Source organism: Dipteris shenzhenensis, chromosome 1 (genome assembly GCF_047967505.1).
Source record: "Dipteris shenzhenensis isolate YYH24624 ecotype China chromosome 1, Dip_SZ_1.0, whole genome shotgun sequence".
Classification (NCBI taxonomy): Eukaryota; Viridiplantae; Streptophyta; class Polypodiopsida; order Gleicheniales; family Dipteridaceae; genus Dipteris; species Dipteris shenzhenensis.
In genome coordinates this window covers 18,317,119-18,337,753 of record NC_141596.1, presented here as the reverse complement: position 1 = coordinate 18,337,753, position 20,635 = coordinate 18,317,119, and the positions used below count along the sequence as shown (strand labels likewise).

Sequence of the window (20,635 nt, the reverse complement as noted above, 5' to 3'; positions counted from 1 at the left end):
AGTGTTTAGTTGGCTAACGCAACTCAATAGAGACATAGCACATAAACATCAAAAACTTCGTTGTCTATCATCGCTTGCATCAGGTTCATTGACATCATTATCCGCACGCTCCACAACGCTAGTTTTCCTTGAACTTGGTGTGACGGGCCATTGTAATACTTCAGGACATGCTTTAGCAAGTCCTGTACACAACATAAGTTATGAGCAAAAAATAAGTGCGTCCACAAGTAAGGAAGGATGAAATCGAATAAAGCGGAGGCAAAAGTGAAAGAAGTGCGCCACCCTTCACAAAAGCACCGCTAGCTATCTCCATCAAGTCCGTCGAACCCTCCATAGCTGCCATTCTTGGTATGTTGCTTACGTATCACAGAGAACATTTAGTACCCAAGCCCTGAGCACTTACTGTTTTATAGGACTGTTTTATAGGCAAGCAAAACATGAGTAGTGGAGATAACGATAAATGAGTAGAGGCACATGCAATCCCTCAAAATATTCGCAATTTCAATGTAGATCTTGTTTACTTGTAGGACGCCAAAGAATGCCATAGAAAACCATACCCTCTTAATTTGCAATTAACAACGACCACACCGTTTTAAGTTGCATGAAGACGAGATTGCGCTGCCTCAAGGCCAACGCTGATGCTCACGCTCTTGCATTACGAGGCGAAACATGCGATGCATGCATCGAGGCTTCGTGTGAATTCCAGAAGAATTGCATGCAACATAGACATGAGCCTAAATCGGCCAGCGAAGGGATGCAAAACTATGTGGATGAAGGGCTGCATAAGGGGGGAAGAAGAGCAAGGGTGGCATGCAACCTGGGAGGAGTTGTTACGCAAGTGCGACCTAGAAATTTGAAGACGTGTAAGGCCTGTTGTAAAATTGTCCAGCTCGCACAAGCATGCAATCGAAAGACTTGACCCCTAATCAAATGCATCGGATAATACTTCATTGTTAATTTGCAAAAAAGAGGGGAGGCCAAAAACTATTTGAACGTCGATCTTTTTCATAATCAATCATCAATTATCATCATCATCATAATCTTAGAGAGCTCCATAGCCAATCTTTAAAGGTGTGCAAGCCAAGCCAAGCCAGCAATGGCGATTCACCTAATGCCTTCATGCTGCACACCCCTGCTCTCTCCCTTCTTGGGTCTCTCCCTCTCAAAGCCTTCCTGCCCCCCCCCTCCTCCTCCTCCCCCTCATTTCCTCTCCTTCCGTTGCCTCATCTCCCCAACTCTTCCCCCTCCCACCTCCAATGGCTCTGCCTTCCAACCCAATCTTAGCCTCGATGACCAACCTTTCGGTCGACAGTTCTTCCCCCTCGCTGCCGTTATCGGCCAGGTTCTCCTTCTCCCTCCACCTCTACGATTTCGAAAACTTTTTAGACTTTTGTTTTTCGTTATATCAATCGCTCACTATTGTGCCTCAGGATGCAATCAAAACCGCTCTTTTGCTTGGTGCTGTGGACAACGGAGTTGGTGGCATAGCCATTGCCGGCAAGCGTGGCACTGCCAAAACCGTCATGGCTCGGGGCTTGCATGCTTTATTGCCACCGTTCGAAGTCGTCGCAGGTTCTATGGCCAATGCAGATCCCACTCGCCCTGAAGAGTTAGTCACAACAATTCTGTTTATTCATTTTCTGCACGACCCGCGTTTTACTGTCTCTTGTCTGCATTCCAGTTCCAATGGAGATTCCGCGGGCTAGTTCTCAACAATTCTATTTATGTTTCCTCTGAATCACTCTCGATTTAGCGGCCAATGCCTGTATCTTATGACAAGAATGTTGGTGTTCTCAATGTCTTGTAGGTAGCCACCATACGCAATTAAACGTGCATCGCTTAATAAGCCGTGGACTACTTCGAGTGATCGCTGACGAAAGTTTAACTCGCGACAAGCGGGGATGCTATTGTCATATGCTCTAGCTTTGTAGGGGTTCCAAATTTGCGGCTTGTAGAAGTTAGCAAGTTGTTTCAGAACCTTGAGCCTCTAGATGAGTAGGTCGAGTCAAGCGTGCTGCTGCTGACCTGCGAAGAAGTAGGAGTGGTCCTCTGACTATTTTTAGCGAGGCTGACTTGGAACATGTGAATGTGAATATGACATACATCAGAATGAATTTGGTAAGAATAATTGTGGATCATATTTGGTATATACTATCCTAAGGTGCTACGTATTAACTAGAATCGACTTATTGTTTTATATGGATTGCAAGCATCGTAAAAAAACTCAACTGAAGTCTAAAACATTGACGCCAACTCCAGCATATTCACATTTGGAGGCAACCCATGGTCATTTTGGTGAAAGTCAAATTGTATGCAAAAGAGAGGTTTTCAGGTTTCCCAACTTTAGAGTCGTGATTAGGATTGGACCCATTGAAGAGGCTAAAACCGATATCAAACTCAAATTTTGAAGGTGGAGCAACTTCCGCGAATGGGGCCCTTTATATACGTATTTACATTTACATGCAGCTCTACTAGAGACTTGCCAAATCAGGTAAATAGGCCTTCTGCAATTTTTACTAAGTTATAATTTTCACTAAGTATGGTTGCTTTACAATGATAATCTAAATTGTATGATTGGACATATTCTAGTCTTTCAAAGGTATATAGTATACACGTGCCCAATCACCTGCCTCATAGCTTTAACGAAAAGTCATCTTCCTCTCAAGCGAGGGCCTTCATTCTGACACAAAGATGACCGGTGACAATCCCTTGGGCTCGGAATCCAAACATAACCCAACTTAGATATGATACCACGCTAGATCAATGCTAGCCTTAATCGCAGCAGAAGTTTATGTTGCCTAGGATCACACAAAACATTAGATCCTACTCACTCAACTATTGAATAATTCACTCACAGATCTGTAGGAAGTAGATACCAAAATCATGTACACTGATGTCCAATCTGAGGCCTAATCTGTACTACTATGCTGCTGCTCCTTCCTCCTGCTGTGTTCCCCACTGTGGCTCAGGGAGGGAGCCTAGTGCTCTGCTGAAACTCCTGCTGTTTTCTGCACTCCGGTGAATTGCTCTACTCACTGCTGGTTGAACTACCTTATGCCTCCCCAAGGGGGGCTGTTTATATGAGGGAGGGCTGAGCGCTCCCTCCCTTTGAAGCTGGTTAACTGGCCCTCTGATATGGTGACTGGATCTAGAGATTTGGCCGAACTTGTAACTGCCTTTTTGGGGCTGTGTGCTGGCCAACCTCCCCCAGGCGACCAGCCTGGTTGGGGGCCTGCAAAACCTCCCCCACTGCCAGCCTATTGGCTGGGCATTGCCCCATCCTTCTGAACAATGTCGGCCCTTTTGATGCCATCCCTTCTGCCTTTGCATGAGGCCCATGGATGGCCACGTATTACTGTCAACTTATTTGCAAATTGCTATTGAGGGTTGTCTCGAGTAAAAAAAAATGTAATCATGCCTTGAATATTTGTCATGAAGCCATTGGGATTGCCTTTTATGCTTTAACATGACAAGGGTAATGCACATGGAGAATCCATAAAGTGTAATCAATATACACAATTTGATCGTTAGATTTGGGGTGTCCTCCATCTTTTCTTTCTAAAGAATGGAGTAACTAAGATCCTTCCTTTTTAACCCAATTATGGACTTGCTTCTCAATTCCAAAGATTCTTTCTAAATTTCACCTTTTCTTAATGGCACGAAATCCTAATGGCTTCCCAACCCTTTTGTGTTGGATTGCTTCCAAGCTAGGCAATTACTCATGCAAAATGCGCACACGCATTCACACTTGTATGTACAAATATACATGTGTGTGCGTGTGTACACGCACGCGGATAAACGGGTGAGTGTTTACGAGTATAATACAGCTTTAACTTTGTTCTGTCAAGTGTATTCACTCTCGAGTCGAAAATGTGAATGGCTACACTATATGTGGCTTGTGAGTGATCTTGTGAAGTTTAATTCCACATGCTTGCACTCACTCAAATGGTCATGCTTGCATTGAATATTTTTTATTGCTATGTTTGATTGGCAAACTTATTGTTTGCTGAAATTTTCAACCATAGTAAGTCTTATGGGAAATCATGCTTCACCATACTTGACTCATGGTTTAGTTTGCTTGGTAAAATTTTACATACAGTAGAATGATTGACGGATCGACATTTGTTTTCTTTGGGGATGTAGATGGGAAGCTGGGCTTGCTGATCGAGTCGAATATAACGATGATGGCACTATTAAGTCACATATTATTAAGGCCCCTTTTGTTCAGGTTTGATGTTTCCGAAGAAAAACCTCTTATTTTTCAAGAAAACTGTTGAAGCATATTTGTGCAAAGTTATAAATTGTATTTGTGGTCTTCTTTGAAGCCGTTGCCATAATTAGGATAGCTGGATGACAACGACCGTGTGCATTTAGAACAGCCAATCTAATTGACCCTTTCAGATTCTTGGACTAGGGTGTTCATTTTACAAAAATCTGATTGCTTTGCATTTGCTCACTCTAGCTGTTTGCACTTAGGGGAATCAAATTGTGATGGAGAGCTGGTTGGTTTGTCCCAAGCATTAATAGAAAGTTCATTTCTTTGTTGGGGGGGGGGCGAGAGAACGTCCAAGAAGCACATTGTAGTTTAGTGATGGGGGGGCAGCAGATTCGATATGTAGCTTCCCTCCTTTTTAGCCGGGATAGACTGACAGACCTTCATCATGCATGCTCTGGTCTATCGTTGCACTGTGCGTGGTCTCCGTGGCTCTTGCTCCACTGCTTCTGGTCTCCTCTTCCGGCTAATCCACTCTGTCCTCATCTCACTGGCTCCCCCTCTTCCACTCCACTTTGACCCGGTGCTACTTCGAACCTGTAGAAGTCAGTGACATGCCACTGTGCCCGGTTTAACTCTGTCTCCCATGTCACCATCACCTCCTACTGTCTGATTCGTCACATCTCAATCAAGTAGAGGCCGATGCAGACCTGATCATGAAAATAGATTAGCTGAGAAACTGGTCCGAACCCTTGTCCCTCCTAGAAAAGGAAGTGATGTCGTCCACAAATCTCATAGTAGAATGTCTCTACCAATTGCAGTGTGCATAGCTTGCAGATTCGTTGCTCTCTAGTTCATCATACACTTATCTTGGGGTTATCTTCTCCGGACCCAGCTTCACTATGAGACCCGCGATGCACGCACGCTTGAGTAGAGGGTTTGCTTCATTGGCCAGACTAGAGAGGCAGTGCTTCCGCTTGCACTTTCAGGATCCACGCACCAAGGGGTTGCTTTTTGACTCCTTGGTTCGACCAGCGGGGATGTACGGCAGCCCTTGTTGGGGGCCAGACTTGTCGGATACAGAGTGGGCCAGTGTGGAGTGGCTACAGGTTCTCATGTTATCACGGATGATTCATGGTAAGTCATCCGTTCCTCACCAAATCATTCAGGCTGAGTTTGGGTCACCCCCTTTACAGCTAGATGCTGCATTTCAGGTCATCACGTATTTGTACTGAGTTAGGGAATATGGGGATTATACCTTAGGGCGTAGTAGGCTACCATGGACAGCTCTATCCTCTTCTATGGCACTTGCAGCAGGAGGAGACCAGAGGTGTTGGTATGCACGTACAGAGAGATGGTTTGAGCGATTGGGGTCGACATGGATAGACTACCTCCCTTCCAGTACAGCATGGATGCTATGTTTTCTCCCCTCTTATTACACGATGTCAACCAGGTTATCCGTGAGGATCTACTACAGCTACATATATTTCGGACCTGGTTGGGACTGAGTGAACTCCCAGTGAAGCTTAGCTTCTACAGAGATCACTTCGTACATATCACAGCGGAGGGTTTCATTGACCCACCTGGATACACGCAGATTCACCTACCCCACTCGGTGAGGATCTCTCTTGGGCAGTTTCGGGTCTCTTCACACAGACTTCGCATCGAGAGTGGTTGAGCAGAGCGACTACCCAGGGAGAGGCGCATATGCACACTGTGTGACATGCAGGAGGTTGAGACAGAGGAGCATTTCATCTTCAGGTGTCTTGTGTACTATGAGATCCGAGGGTGTTTCCACCGCCTCTTCAAGGATAGTTATGGGATTTTGGCATGTTTCCTCTCCTACCCAGACCAGCAGTGTTTGGTAGGTTTCATTCATGAGGCACTTAGACACCGTAAGAGGATACTCCGAGCACGGAGATAGGTGCAGACTTCTTCCTCGGCTGATCCCTCTCAGAGCTCTATCACGGAGTTCTTTCAGCTAGATCACATGGACCCCCACGAGACGAGGCCTCAACATGACCGTGACCCGGAGCGTGTGACTCGACAGCTCAAACAGAGAGAAGACACACAGATCACACTTGGGGACATCCCCTCCTTGTTTAGAGTCAGAGCCCGATCGACGGGGGTCATAGTAGCCCTGGCCAGACGCAGAGCTACGACCAGGAGACGTGCTAGGACCGCACCTCTGAGTGGCCGATAGCACTCTATTGTCGACTTCATGCCTCCACTGTCTCATCCATCCTGATATCTTGTTGCTGCCGATGATGATGATGATATTGATGATGATGTTGAGATTGATATATAGTCGACCATCGACATGACTATGTTGTACTTAGGACTTAGTACTACCATTTTGCATTTTTGCATTTTGCATTGGTATGGATGCTTGTTTAGTAGCTTCACTACCACAGCTTGTTGTATCAGGGTTTTCACAGTCTCATAGACCCATTGGTCTTCCGAAGACTTTAATAAACTTTCTTTCTTTCTAGGTGTGTCTGTAGCTTTTTTTGTCTCAGTCCTCAGCTAGTGGGACGAGACCTGTAGTTGTCCAATGGCAATCTTGAGTGCATGTGAGACTCGTCTGTCCTCTTGGTACTAGGGTTTAATAATCATTTCGTCCTTGGATACTGTCAATAAGTGATTGCGATAGAACTGAAGCTTGGTGGGGAACTCTAGGTGTGAAGCTACTCCAGCTCCATGCGATTGAACCAGCAAGCTAATTGTTTACAACGGGATCAAACTTTATGACTTGGCAACTAACAGCTCAGCTATACTAAATGGAAAGGGCTTTGGTTGATCATATTGGGATCCAAGAAAAAAGTTAGACTAAGAGTCGCTCAAAAGGTGACACAGGGGGAGGGACGCAATCAAACAGTCCTCGGCATACTCGGATGCTGATAAGGAAAAAAAGGAAAGAAAACCAGGAATTATGTGCTTCACCACGTCAGATAGCTGAGACTTCATAGGGATCAGCTGCAATGTGGGCTCGTAGATGATGAGCTTATGAAGCAGATTCCAGAGTATGTGTCTTTGTATTAGGCACCGAGAGAAATCCCCCATAAAAACTGACTGAACATGGATCACACAGACTCAAAGAGAGACAAAAAACTACACAGCCCGAAACAGACTGAACTTAGAACTGAACTTCCCCCCAAAACTCAGAAAACAGTCAGCCTTAGAATACTATGAACCCACAGCCCACATGAAGGCTATCTTCGTGACTCTTCAAGATATCAACCCACAAGCTAACCTTATCATATCTTTCCCAAGATCATCATCGAGCACTAGCAATGATGCAGCCCGCCATCTCTGAGGATTCTATCAGTTGAGGTCTCTGCAGCAACACCCGGCACCCGCCTGTGGCCAAAGGCCTCACTATTTCCAGCTTTGAAGCAATTGAGTGCTCACACCACAACTAGCCAACCCGTGCGCACATTGCAGCACCCTCTTACTCACACAAAACCTCCGTCCAAGGACCTCCAGCCAGCAGAAATGATGCCACAGCCATATAGCTCCTTCCAAAGCAAACTGCCCGCGTAGTCATCCTCCTCAAATCCAGCAGCTCCCAATAAGAGCAATAGCCAGTGCTCTCCACGTTAGTCTGCTACAGCTCGTTGCTCATCTCCACCTTCACGACTTCTCTCATGCTCATAGAGCTCATGGAGCTCACGCCTCTTCAAGGTCCTTCTGTCTGCGTAGTAGTGATGCAAGAAGCGCATGGTGCATACTCTCTATCGCTCATAGGCCTCTGCGTCGCTCTGAACCTCCAGCCAGCAGAAGCACCTCAAGCAACTACCATAGAGTTTGCTACAAGACTCCAGCCAGAGCCAACTGTGCCACAAAGTTCGTCAACACGAAGCACCTGGAGCCCATATACTCGAAGTTCCTGCAGTCGAAATCCCACACCCGTCACGTACACAATCACCACCGCAGCTTTCGTGGCTCACAACGCTCTCGTCGTCACACACACGATGTCTTCATGCACAGGTTTCAGCTTCCTGCTCACGCACGACATCCCATCAATAATTGCGAGCCTCTCCAACCTTCCTGGTCATTCCGCCACCAACTCTTCTAGAAGCCCCTACCTACGTAGATTCTTCCAGCGTAAAACCGAATTTGCTCCCAGCCGCCATCGTAGCTCCAGCTCACAGCCTAGAAGCTCCCCTTCATCCATCACGTAGCCACCTTTGCATGAGCAGGATGCCTTCCCAATTAGTCCAGCCACCTCAGCCTAATCTGCCACCTCATCAGTGACATTTTACCACTCTCAAGACATTTCCCCCAAATCACATTAAATGCACATTTTGGACCTTTAGTCACACAATTCCCACACACATTAGCATGCACATTAAAGCTTGCATGCAACCCCATACACACACATGAAAAGCCCTTTGACATGGACACCATAACATATCAAATTCCTATATCATGCAAGTGCACATTGACTCAGGAAAATATAAAAAAAACCCTTCATGACTTGACTTTACATGACCCCAAAAACATTTCACTTGACCACACACTAGACACCCTTGCTCTGGAAGTCTGGTACAACCACATTGCATTTCATCATTTCCCATGAAGTCCCTGCAAAACATACTTTATTATCTCAAAAAACTATACATCAGTCCATCATGCTTGTGAAAGAAAAATCCACAAATGCCAACAGCCCACACCTACCCTAGATGTGTACAGCTATGTGCCTACCCACAGCTATATACAGTGCTCAAAAACTTGATACAGATTTTGTCCTATCAACGTGCTCTAGGTGGAAGATCTTGTCATCATCTTGACTTTGCCAAGATTGAATTAGATTGTGATAGAGACCTTGTTTGGCTCACGGCAGCTTAGGAACTATGGGTGCCTTTGAAGCAATAATTATTCTGTTTGGGAATGACCGAAGACGTAACTCTGGGAGAACAATTGAACCGGATGCGTTCAATCCTTTGTCAACTTGATTGATCTCGGTGTATGTGTCTAGGACGATGATACTAAGGCAGTTTTACTACTAGTCTTACCCTTGCATATGATGATATCATTAAAATATTATGATTCAATAATGATGTAAGCTTTGCAGATATGATTTCAATGTTGCTAGATGATAAACGACTCGAGGTGTTGTGAATGTGGATGAGGAGCGAGCTTATGCAAGCAGAGATATGAAAGGCAAAGGTAAAAGGAGGACCGGAAGCAGATTCGATGGGGGTATTGTGGTAAGCCAGAGCACAAGGAGGACTACTGCTTCAGAAAGAGAGATGACACAGAGAAAAAGCCGGAAAGAATAAAGAATATGCTCATGTTGTTAAGGAGAATAAAGAAACTGCACTATGTTGTGTTTTTAGAGGATGAGTTTGGGCATGTCTTTGGACTCATCTAGATATATGCTTGCATTGTTGCTAAGGAGTTCGCAAGCATGTGCATTGTACATGATTCAATGTATGAAGATATGCTTTCTGAGAGCTGAGCTAGGTGAATAAATGTTTTTTAGGGCCAAAAGTATCCCATAGGGTCGAGGCACAGTCAACAGTTATGTGTTTTGTTAGTCTGGGTCTTTCAAAGTATAGTGTTTTAGGTGTTGGGTGCACGAAGCAATGGAATGGGAGTGGAGTGTGGAAAGCAAGCAACAAGCTGGAGCAAAACGTAGTACTGCTCAAGTGGATAAGAGGAAAATACAAAAGGTGGCCCATATGGCTCCCAAGTCAACCATATGGTTGACCAGAGAAGTCAACTTATTGAGTTGACCTGACCTACAAGGCTCATACTAGGGCTAAGTGCTATCAAACCCCCCTCCATGGTATGGCTGAAGTGTCGTGGAAATATCTCAGGAATACTTGGAAACTACATCATGGTTGCACATATTCGTCCGAGAAGAAAGAAAGAAGGAAAGAAAGTTTATTAAAGTCTTTGGAAGACTGATGGGTCTATGAGACTGTGAAAATCCTAACACAAGCGAGCTGTGAGGGTGGAGCTACTAAACAAGCATCCACACCAATGCAGAATGCAAAAAAAGGCAGAATGGTAGTACTAAATACTGAGTACAGCATAGTCATGGCCAAGTGTGTAGCATGTCGAAATGCCTCAAACTTGGGCCGCGGTAAAAAGCTTTTGTGAAAAGATCTGCCAAGTTGTCCTCGGTGGGAACATAGGACAACTGGATGTCTCCACCAGACAGTCGCTCTCGAACGTAGTGATAGTGGACTTCAATATGCTTTGTGTGTGCATGAAACAATGGGTTTCTAGCAACCGCCAAAGCACTCTGGCTGTCGGTGTAGATCGTAGTAGAGTCGGGTTGAATGATATCAAGATTTGCAAGTAACTTACGAAGCCAAACGCATTCTACTGTAGCCGTGAAAGTTGCTTTGTACTCAGCCTCACAATTGGATGTGGCAATTGTACGCTGCTTCTTGCTGAACCAAGAGATGCATAAATCTCCAAGCATAAAACAGTTGCCGCTGTGTGGCACCCTAGTGTCGTAACATCCTGCCTAGTCGCTGTCCGTGAATGCATGCAAAACAAGTGGGGCCTCCGAAGCATAGAGTAAACCCAAATGCTGCGTGGCCTTTAAGTATCAAAAGACCCGCTTCATTGCTTGCCAATGCTGCGTACTAGGTGTGTGCATTTGTTTTACAAAGGTCTTGCTTGGAGTCAGCATGCATGATCCAATGTTTGTCCTCCTCTCACTCGGCCCTGCACCTTCACCCATTTCTTTTTTACAATACGCAGTTGATAGTGCACCGCATGATTTGTCTAAACAAGATCAAATGGTCACTTGTGTGTTTTAGCAATTGCATGCATGATCTCATGAGTGGCTTTCCTCTCACTCAGACCTACACTTGCGCCCACGATGACTGATGTATTGTGCCTCTTTGTGATTGTGACACGCATTTAGCATTAATACACTTCATGCTTTATCCGAAGTGCTTTAATGATGCATTGCCCTTCCCCATGGTTGTTGTACTGCTACAGCAACATTAAATTCATCGTTCTATTGCTTGCTCAACCTTCACGAAATTGGCTTTTCCAGCCCAACCATTTATTGCTCAATGAGTCCACGGTGGGGCATCAAGGTAGCAAGAGGACTGAATTAATTTCCAAAAATTCATGGGATAGGATGGGGAGTATCCCTGATCTCATCTACAAAATTTTATATGAATGATGACAATTTTGCAAGTCAACACGGAAAAAGAGTACCCGATGTACCTACCCACCACATTTGCAAGCAAATCCATTGACTGGTAGGACTAGTATCTTGATGAGCATTTTGCCATGTACGATGAGTTGAATGCTATATTTTTGCAAAGATTCCAAGATTTTTCCGTGTATGATGAGTTGAAAGCTAGGTTTTTGAAAAGGTTCTAGCATGAATTCAGCAAGGAAGATGTATTAAAGGGATGCATCAATTGGCGGACTTCCATCCTTGGAGGAGAAACGAAAGCCAGGCTCCAATGGAGTAGAAATTGGCTTGCAATCCTCGAACTGGACGCGATCAAGGAGCTGTCCAATATACTTGGACCGACTCATCATTGTACCCCCCTCAACATATGCAAACTGTATGCCCAAATAATAGTGCAAGCGGCCCATATCTGTCATGGCAGAAGACTGCTGTAAATCAGCCTTGAAATCTGCAATTTGTTCCATATCTGGCCCAGTGATAAGCATGTCATCCACATATAAAATCAGAATTAAAAATCTTTCGGACATAAAGAGTGGCCTCGGTTGGGCTATTTTGAAAGCCACGGGCTGTCAAAAATGCATGTATCTTCGCATACCATGCCCGGGGTGCTTGCTTCAAGCCATAGAGGGCTTTTCTGAGCCGGCAAACCATATTTTCAGAACCTAATTGTTCAAAACCAGGTGGCTGAGTGACATAGACCTCTGTTAGAAATAACCCAACAGAGGGTACGCACAATGGAAGACTGATAGAGTAGCCCAGGAGCTCACACAGTGTGGTGTGGTGTGGAATCATAGACTTCTTAAACTTATGTGCATATCATAGGTGTGCAGACTCATCAATAGACAATGAACCAGCCAGATATAGAAGACACCAAAATAATATATTTCCATCCAAAGCTATGGACACAATACAAAAGAGATAGATCTAGAGTCCCACCCATGGTGTCGTCCTCTAGTCTTACCACAAGGTCCTTCTCCTATCTGCCAGCTATCTCTAGACTCGAGCCCGCGTGCTCCACCTCGAGCGTAAGTAGACTTTCCGTCCAAATCTCTTCCACCTTGCTGTGTGCAAACCAGCCTAGGTGGGCAGCCCTCTGAGTGAGCTAATATAGAGAAACGATAGGGTTTGCAGTGGAGCGATCAAAAAGTAGACAATACTCAGAGACAACCGAAGAACGGAACTCAGAAAACATAGTGCCTGTCGGTAATATGAAAAACTGAAAACAAGAACCTCAAGCTGTCGTGTCTCAAGGACCGTGGCTGAGGTGAATCAGAAAGATGATTCCATGTAGAGAAACAGTAGGAAATATAGTAGCAGAGGGAGCGTAACGCAGTCCTCCGTGTAGCTTGATGATGATGAAGATAAGGAGCCGATCTGGAGCAGGAGGGGACAGATCTGGAGCAGAGGAGTAGAAGAGACAGATCTGGAGGAGAATGGGACAGCAGAAGGGACAGAGCTGAAGCAGAGGAGCAGATCTGGAGCAGAGGAGGAGAAGTTGGGGCAGATCTGGAGGAGAAGATGGAGCAGCCAGGAGGCAGGAAGGAGAGGCAGAGAGAAGGCAGCAGCCAGGAGGCAGAGAGGAGCAGAACTGAAGAGGAGAGGTAGAAGTGGAGCAGGCGGGGCTGCAGCAAAGCATGGAGGAGAAGCGGAGCAGCTGCAGGTCCTGTCCTGTCTAAAGGAGTGTGAGGGCTTGTGCTTTTATAGGCCAGACCTAGCTGGTCGGTGGGCCTGCCAGCTGGTCGGTGGGCCTGCCAGCTGGTCGGTGGGCCTGCCAGCTGGTCGGAACCTCAAGCTGTCGTGTCTCAAGGACCGTGGCTGAGGTGAATCAGAAAGATGATTCCATGTAGAGAAACAGTAGGAAATATAGTAGCAGAGGGAGCGTAACGCAGTCCTCCGTGTAGCTTGATGATGATGAAGATAAGGAGCAGATCTGGAGCAGGAGGGGACAGATCTGGAGCAGAGGAGTAGAAGAGACAGATCTGGAGGAGGATGGGACAGATCTGGAGCAGAAGGGACAGAGCTGAAGCAGAGGAGCAGATTTGGAGCAGAGGAGGAGAAGTTGGGGCAGATCTGGAGGAGAAGATGGAGCAGCCAGGAGGCAGGAAGGAGAGGCAGAGAGAAGGCAGCAGCAAGGAGGCAGAGAGGAGTAGAACTGAAGAGGAGAGGTAGAAGTGGAGCAGGCGGGGCTGCAGCAAAGCATGGAGGAGAAGCGGAGCAGCTGCAGGTCCTGTCCTGTTTGAAGGAGTGTGAGGGCTTGTGCTTTTATAGGCCAGACCTAGCTGGTCGGCTAGCTGGTCGGTGGGCCTGCCAGCTGGTCAGCCAGACCAGCTGGTCTTTCTGGCCACTTGTTTGGCTGAGGTGGCTGGCCTTTTGGCTGGCCTGTGAGCTGTTAGATTGCTCCAGAAATTGGGGATTGTTAGTTGCTTAATACCCCCTCTCAATTGCCAATTTGGAGGGGCAGACATGGTGTGCTTGGAGCTTCGTGTAGGGATGTCGATGGTGGTTCTGGCTATCCCTGTGAAATGCCCAAGAGGTGATCACAAGAGGAGTGCCCTTGCAAGGAAATTGTTCACTTCCTCAAGTGTCAGAGTTACACGTATGATACCATATAGAAATAAGAACATTGTGAAGCTTGAGAGAATAAGCCACCCCCTCTCACCGCTGAAAGGTGGAGGAAAGAGCAAAGGTAAAGAACAAATTTGTCGTAGCAGAACTGATAATCCAGAGAGGTCGGAGCTGAACAGTGAGCCAGTGTGTGTCCGATCTTGGACCTCGGGAGAGAGGAGTCTATCCCCGCCTCCATGCAGGTAGAAGATTCGAAACAACAGTCATCTAGACACATCTGAACAGAAAGGGCCCTGCCTAGGGAGAACTTGTAGATCCTGGAAGTCGATGCCGATGGTGGTAGAGGTGAAGGATCATGACTCCCTCTTTCGAAGGAATGGGGAGTGTCAAGCCGAAAACCGAAAAGGGAGTTAGGGATGGGAGTAGAAGATGGAGTTCTGAAAGGCAGGGAGGGATGGGAGTAAAAGATGGAGTTCTAAAAGGGAGGGAGGGATGGGAGTAGAAGATGGAGTTCTCTCCCTTAGTGCGCAGCGGAATGAAGAGGAAACTGATATGTTCATAGGAGTGATGCTCCCTGTACCTATGGCCTCCATGAAGAAGCAGGATCTTTAGATCACCAGAGATCTGGGGTCTTTAGCTCACCATGGCTCTGATACCATATAGAGAAACGATAGGGTTTGTAGTGGAGCAATCAAAAAGGAGACAATACTCAGACACAACCGAAGAACAGAACTCAGAAAACATAGTGCCTGTCGGTAATATGAAAAACTGAAAACAAGAACCTCAAGCTGTCGTGTCTCAAGGACCGTGGCTGAGGTGAATCAGAAAGATGATTCCATGTAGAGAAACAGTAGGAAATATAGCAGCAGAGGGAGTGTAACGCAGTCCTCCGTGTAGCTTGATGATGATGAAGATAAGGAGCAGATCTGGAGCAGGAGGGGACAGATCTGGAGCAGAGGAGTAGAAGAGACAGATCTGGGGGAGGATGGGACAGATCTGGAGCAGAAGGGACAGAGCTGAAGCAGAGGAGCAGATCTGGAGCAGAGGAGGAGAAGTTGGGGCAGATCTGGAGGAGAAGATGGAGCAGCCAGGAGGCAGGAAGGAGAGGCAGAGAGAATGCAGCAGCAAGGAGGCAGAGAGGAGCAGAACTGAAGAGGAGAGGTAGAAGTGGAGCAGGCGGGGCTGCAGCAAAGCATGGAGGAGAAGCGGAGCAGCTGCAGGTCCTGTCCTGTCTGAAGGAGTGTGAGGGCTTGTGCTTTTATAGGCCAGACCTAGCTGGTCGGCCAGACCAGCTGGTCTTTCTGGCCACTTGTTTGGCTGAGGTGGCTGGCCTTTTGGCTGGCCTGTGAGCTGTTAGATTGCCCCAGAAATTGGGGATTGTTAGTTGCTTAATAGCTAAGTCAGCAGGTCTCCAGCCAGGTTCACCTCCAGGATGAGGTCCAACTGCTGCTCCTTTCTGCTCCTCAAAGGCTGCTCCAAGTGATAATGAATGAGGGCACAAGGCTGTTTGAGCATTTGCTAGAGCTGGTGTTGTTGCATTGTCACTTTCAGTGGGGCACAGTTAGTGTGGAATGCCTTTGCTTTGCTCTGGCAATTGTGTTCTAGTGACACCTTGGAATTGGATGCATTGTGATGCCAAGTGTTGGCAGTAAGAATGATTACCTAACTCCAAAAGCAATCCAGACATATGTGTTATAATTATTATTACATTATAAGACTTCAAAACTATGAAAAAATGTATTCTAAATTAAAAAAAGCATGGCCATTTTATCTAAAAGCTGAGAAAGTAGCCTGCAATTTCGGTGATTGCTTGACCTTAAAACTTTAAGTAAAACTCAAAGTCATAGGTGTGCATAATAATTGCAACTACCAGTAAGCTAATATGGTCAATAATCAAAACCCAAATTTCTTATCAACACCTTATAAAGTGGCCAATGAATACATACGAGCATCCTAGGAAATTTTATGTAAATTATGGAGCTCTATTCAATAATTATTGGCTCAATTATGCAATTATAACAAGATCAATGAGAAAATCAACAATTATTGACTGCTAGTGTAGCAGAGTGCAAGGGTGAGCACTTGATGTAATTGCACAATTGCCATTGCCTGAAGAATTAAATAAATACCGGAAGGGCAGCCAAAGTGTTTGGGGCCAATTGGTGTCCTTGGTGTTTGGTTTCTGAGCAGGGGCATTGTAGCCTATAATCTCAAAATCTCAAAAACCAAATCTCAGACATGCAAAGCTAGTTCTCCAATTACATATATGAGGGACATGGTGGCTCTTCGATGAGACACGATGATTTCACGAATTTGTGTCTGTCGAGCCGTCTCTGGCTGTGGTCTCTATGATCCTTGTATCCAGTGGGCCATATCAAGAATGACACCTCGACTCGGACGTTGTCCTCTGAGTAGAGCAACGATGGGCTAGACTGTATCGTGGATGCTTTGGTCATCCTTTATGTTGTTGGCTCCATTGCTCCATGCCGTCTCTTCCCTCTGTGCTCCGTTAGCCATCTCCTCCTCTACCTTGATGTGTCCTGGGGCTGACTCGAAGTCATAGAAGTCGGTGATGTGTCATTGCACTCGATCTGTCTCCTGTGGTATTGCCACCTCCTATTTCCTAATCTGCTGCAGTAGAGTCTATCCATGTCTCCGCATCTCCATCAAATATTGTCGAACACAGACTTGATCATGGAAGTGGATCAGTCGGGAGAGTGGCTTGAACCCGTGTCCCTCTTTAAAAACAGTGGTACCGTCCTCGGATGTCATTGTAGGCAGGGAAAGTACATAGGAAGTGCTCCTTTGTCTCCACCTCTGCCAATGTGCATAGCAAATATGTTGCTCTTTAGATGTGTTTGTGGCCCTCCTTGCCTCGAACCTCAGCTGATGGGATGATACCAGCATCTGTCTGATGGCAATCCTCAGTGTGTGACATTTGTCTATCGTCTAGATATTGGGCCTGGTAATCACTCTATCTTCTAATACTTTCAAGAAGTGATCGTGGTAGAGCTGGATCTTGGTGGGAAACTCCTAGTTCCTATCCTAAGTCCATGATGCATAGAGTTGGAGTGTATCCAACTGTATGATATTATTGAGCATGCAAGCCCGATGACTCATAATTTACTGCACTCATAGTAATCATGCATGCAAGCTTGGTGGTGGTAACTGGCAGGTGAGTAATTGTGGGCCATTGCGGTGGCTGGTAATTAACTGCCAGCCCAGTGGCATCTTAGCCACCACAGATGTGGCTGATGAGAACCACCACCACCAGGCAGTAATTACCACAAAAGTAAATCATGAAGCCTAATCACCTCTAATCACTCATTACCTTGCACTCAAGTACTCCACTGAGCATGCAAGCCCCGTGACTGGTAATTTACTGCACTCGTAGTAATCATGCATGCGGGCCTAGTGGTGGTAAATGGCAGGTGAGTAATTGCGGGACACTATGGTGGCTGGTAATAAATAGACGTGGGTGGTAATCTTAGACGCCACCACCTCTAATCACTCATTACCATGCAAGGTAGTATTGCCGCCTTGAATTAATCAAAATTCGAGCCAACCATCGTGGTGGCTCTCACCTTGACAGTTCCTTATAGTCGGGCTACAAACTTATTCCTCCGCTATTCCATTCCCTTCACTATTTCATCTTCTATCCCTATTGACCAACTATATATGCGTGTGTACCAAGCTAGGCTAACCCCACTCTCAGCTAGTCGTCTGGATGACTCTAATACCAACCTCGGTAGCCTCCACTAAGCAAGGCCCAAACCCTGTGAAATATATCATTATCCAGAAGATGACATCAATATGAAGTGGTGTCATATCAAACTATGCCTGTATGATCTGATGAGGGACCGAGGGCTTACATCAAATCATCTTGGATCACCTAGTCACCTATAGCCTCTCGAATCTTTGCCACTTGGTCATCGCGCATGTAGCCTAGCATAACTACTCGTATGAGAGCTATGAACCATGTGGGATCACTGCAGGGGAATCAATTGGTCCGCTGTCGACCAAGGTGTATGAATCTTTGTATGCTGTTTGAGAGACAAATCTGCTGGCCGCCTGAGAATAGAGGGATGATCTCAGCCTAGAGTGGCTATGGTGAAGGTTGGCGTCGTCGAGAGGGGAAGTCAGTGATGCTCATCTTGGGCGGGTTGCTTGGGCCCCTTGCTCCTCCCCTGTAGTCTGCAAGCGGTAGCTTGCTGTGTGGCAAGCATTGCTTGTATGTCTCCCGAAGTCAGAGAGTAAGGAGGAGAGATATGCGCTCCTCATTATGACAGTAGTCTGTTGTGTCATGCTCTTTGGATCCCGACTGCATCATGACCCTTGCGGCCTCTGGTCAGGGTCTCCTTAGTGGGAGAAATCTGTGATCATCCTTTGATTGGGTTCCAACAACAGGCCCTCTTGGTCTTGCCTTTGCACACAATATATATATATATATATATAGAGAGAGAGAGAGCACTTGTGACTGAATTGTAAGTGCTTACTGGTTATAAAAATTGCAAATGAATTTCTATTCCCCCTCGCCATGGCCACTCAGCCAACCCGGTTAATTGTGCCCTGGGTAATCGTGTGCTAAGATGGTCTCAAAGTCTGGGCCATGTTTTGGCTCTGTTTCTAGCATCCTTATTCAGTAGCCGATTTCTCTGTCCATTTCAGATTCCGCTTGGAATTACGGAGGATAGGCTGCTTGGTTCTGTTGATGTGGAGGAGTCTGTAAGAACAGGAACAACGGTATTTCAACCAGGGATTCTTGCAGAAGCTCACAGAGGGGTACTTTATGTTGATGAAATAAACCTTCTGGACGAGGGGATTAGCAACTTGCTGTTAAATGTTCTGACAGAAGGGGTCAATATTGTTGAGCGAGAAGGCATTAGTTTTCGCCATCCATGTAAGCCACTTCTCATTGCTACATACAATCCAGAAGAAGGTGCAGTGCGTGAGCATCTTCTTGACCGTATAGCCATAAATTTAAGGTACTTGATGTGCTAATTCATGCATCCTAAACTACTTGAGTATATGCTTTTCAACATTCTGAATTGGCTTTTGATTTTTGTAAGAAAACTTGTTGAAGCTGTGCTGTGCTTTTCAGTGCAGACACCATCTTAGGGTTTGACGATAGGGTCTCTGCTGTTGGCATTGCCACCCAATTCCAAGAGAGTGCAAAAGAGGTGCTCACACAGGCTGCAGAGGCTACTGATGCTGCAAAGCTGCAGGTCTATTGCATACCGTTTTGTCCTTTCTGATGTTGTGTACAGTGTATGTTTCAATTGATTGTTTTATTTAAAAGAACCTGTGATCCCACAATTAAACTTGGTCTTAAATGGTTGAGCTCCATTTTTTGCAGTGAGCCATTGTTGAAGGTCTCCTGCTCTTTGTGTAAATTATGGCCCTGCCAAACGTTTCTTCATGGTTTGGTGAAATGTTTTTGCTTGTTAAGGCAATGATTTGGAAAATAATTGGTGAAGGGAATATGTAGAAAATCAGATAGCCTGATCTTGTAGTATGTTACTGTTTTCTCATTTGTAATCCTTCTTATCTTTGTTGCACTTAAGGTAGAGCTTGGGCTTCCAGGTGCTGTAAACAGCATGAATACCTGGCCTGTGATTCAACAGAAGGTTTCTGGCTGCTAGACCTGAGGATTTTTCCACCATAGTCACTTGTAAGAGAATTTCTAAAGGTGTGATATATGACCTTCAGAAAGATGGTTGGCACGCCCATAGCCTATCAGATATTCACATTTTACATACCTAATGAAAGAGTGAAGTTCCAGTCTATCAATTCATAGTGCAAATACAAATAGGCAGGAAAACACGTTAATTGTGAGCATGATAGTCATAATGTCTGTAGTTTTCAGGAAGATACAAGTTTATGTGTGTGGTTTAGAAACAATAATGTATGGCAAGCAGCTCAGATGCAGGTGGTTGATGGCTTTGATGATTAGACGGAGTACGGTAGCCCAGAACAGAAATACTTTTGATAAATAGTAGATGTATAGTTGTTGCAAGACAAGTGGAGGCTAATTACCGGTTAGCGCACACAGGGCTGCAACATATTGAAAGAGAGGATTTAGAAACAATAATATGTAAGGCAAGCAGCTGAGATGCAGGTGGTTTATGGCTTTAATAATTAGACAGAGTACAGTAGTCGAGGGCAGAAATACTTTTGTAGATAGTAGATGTGTAGGTGTTGCAAGACAAGGAAGCGGCTAATTACCCATTAGTGCACACAGGCCTGCAAGTTATTGAAAGAGAGGCCTGGGAAGACAATCTGGTATAACATCTTATGCTTTCTAGATAGACAAATGTGTATCATCTTCTTCCTCCTTTCTTAACGGAGGAAGGGCTGAAATGGTCTGCACTCTATCCTCAACGGTTGGTAGGAAGGACTCACCAGCTGCCTCTGGTTGGTTACATCGCTGACCGAGCCAACCAGGACTGGGTTTTCCCTTATTGGGGCCCTGTATGTAGTGCTTGGTGGCCTTTAAAGGCTGCCTTAATGGCTGGCCCTAAGCTGAACCTGCTGAGCCATGTGTGGCCCTTGGTAGGCCATTGACTAATTGTAAGGGTCTTTACAGACTGCCCAAGTCCCCGCCTGCCAAGCCTTTGCTCCTTACATGCAGTGGCCAAGATGGGAGAGGGGCCCTGCATCTATAGTGGGAGCATGGAAAGCCT

At 45.8% G+C, this 20,635-nt stretch overlaps 1 protein-coding gene across 1 annotated transcript in view; it reads left to right on the top strand.

Moving 5' to 3' along the window:
* Nucleotides 1-1,077: 1,077 nt before the first annotated feature.
* Nucleotides 1,078-20,635, top strand: part of ALB1 (ALBINA 1) — a 42,431-nt gene continuing 22,873 nt past the window's right edge. Inside the window, exons 1-5 of the mRNA XM_087372947.1 lie at nt 1,078-1,342; nt 1,431-1,609; nt 4,144-4,228; nt 18,621-18,937; nt 19,054-19,177. Coding sequence (XP_087229073.1) covers nt 1,097-1,342; nt 1,431-1,609; nt 4,144-4,228; nt 18,621-18,937; nt 19,054-19,177 — 951 coding nt within the window. The 5' untranslated portion in view covers nt 1,078-1,096. The remainder of the gene's footprint in view (nt 1,343-1,430; nt 1,610-4,143; nt 4,229-18,620; nt 18,938-19,053; nt 19,178-20,635) is intronic.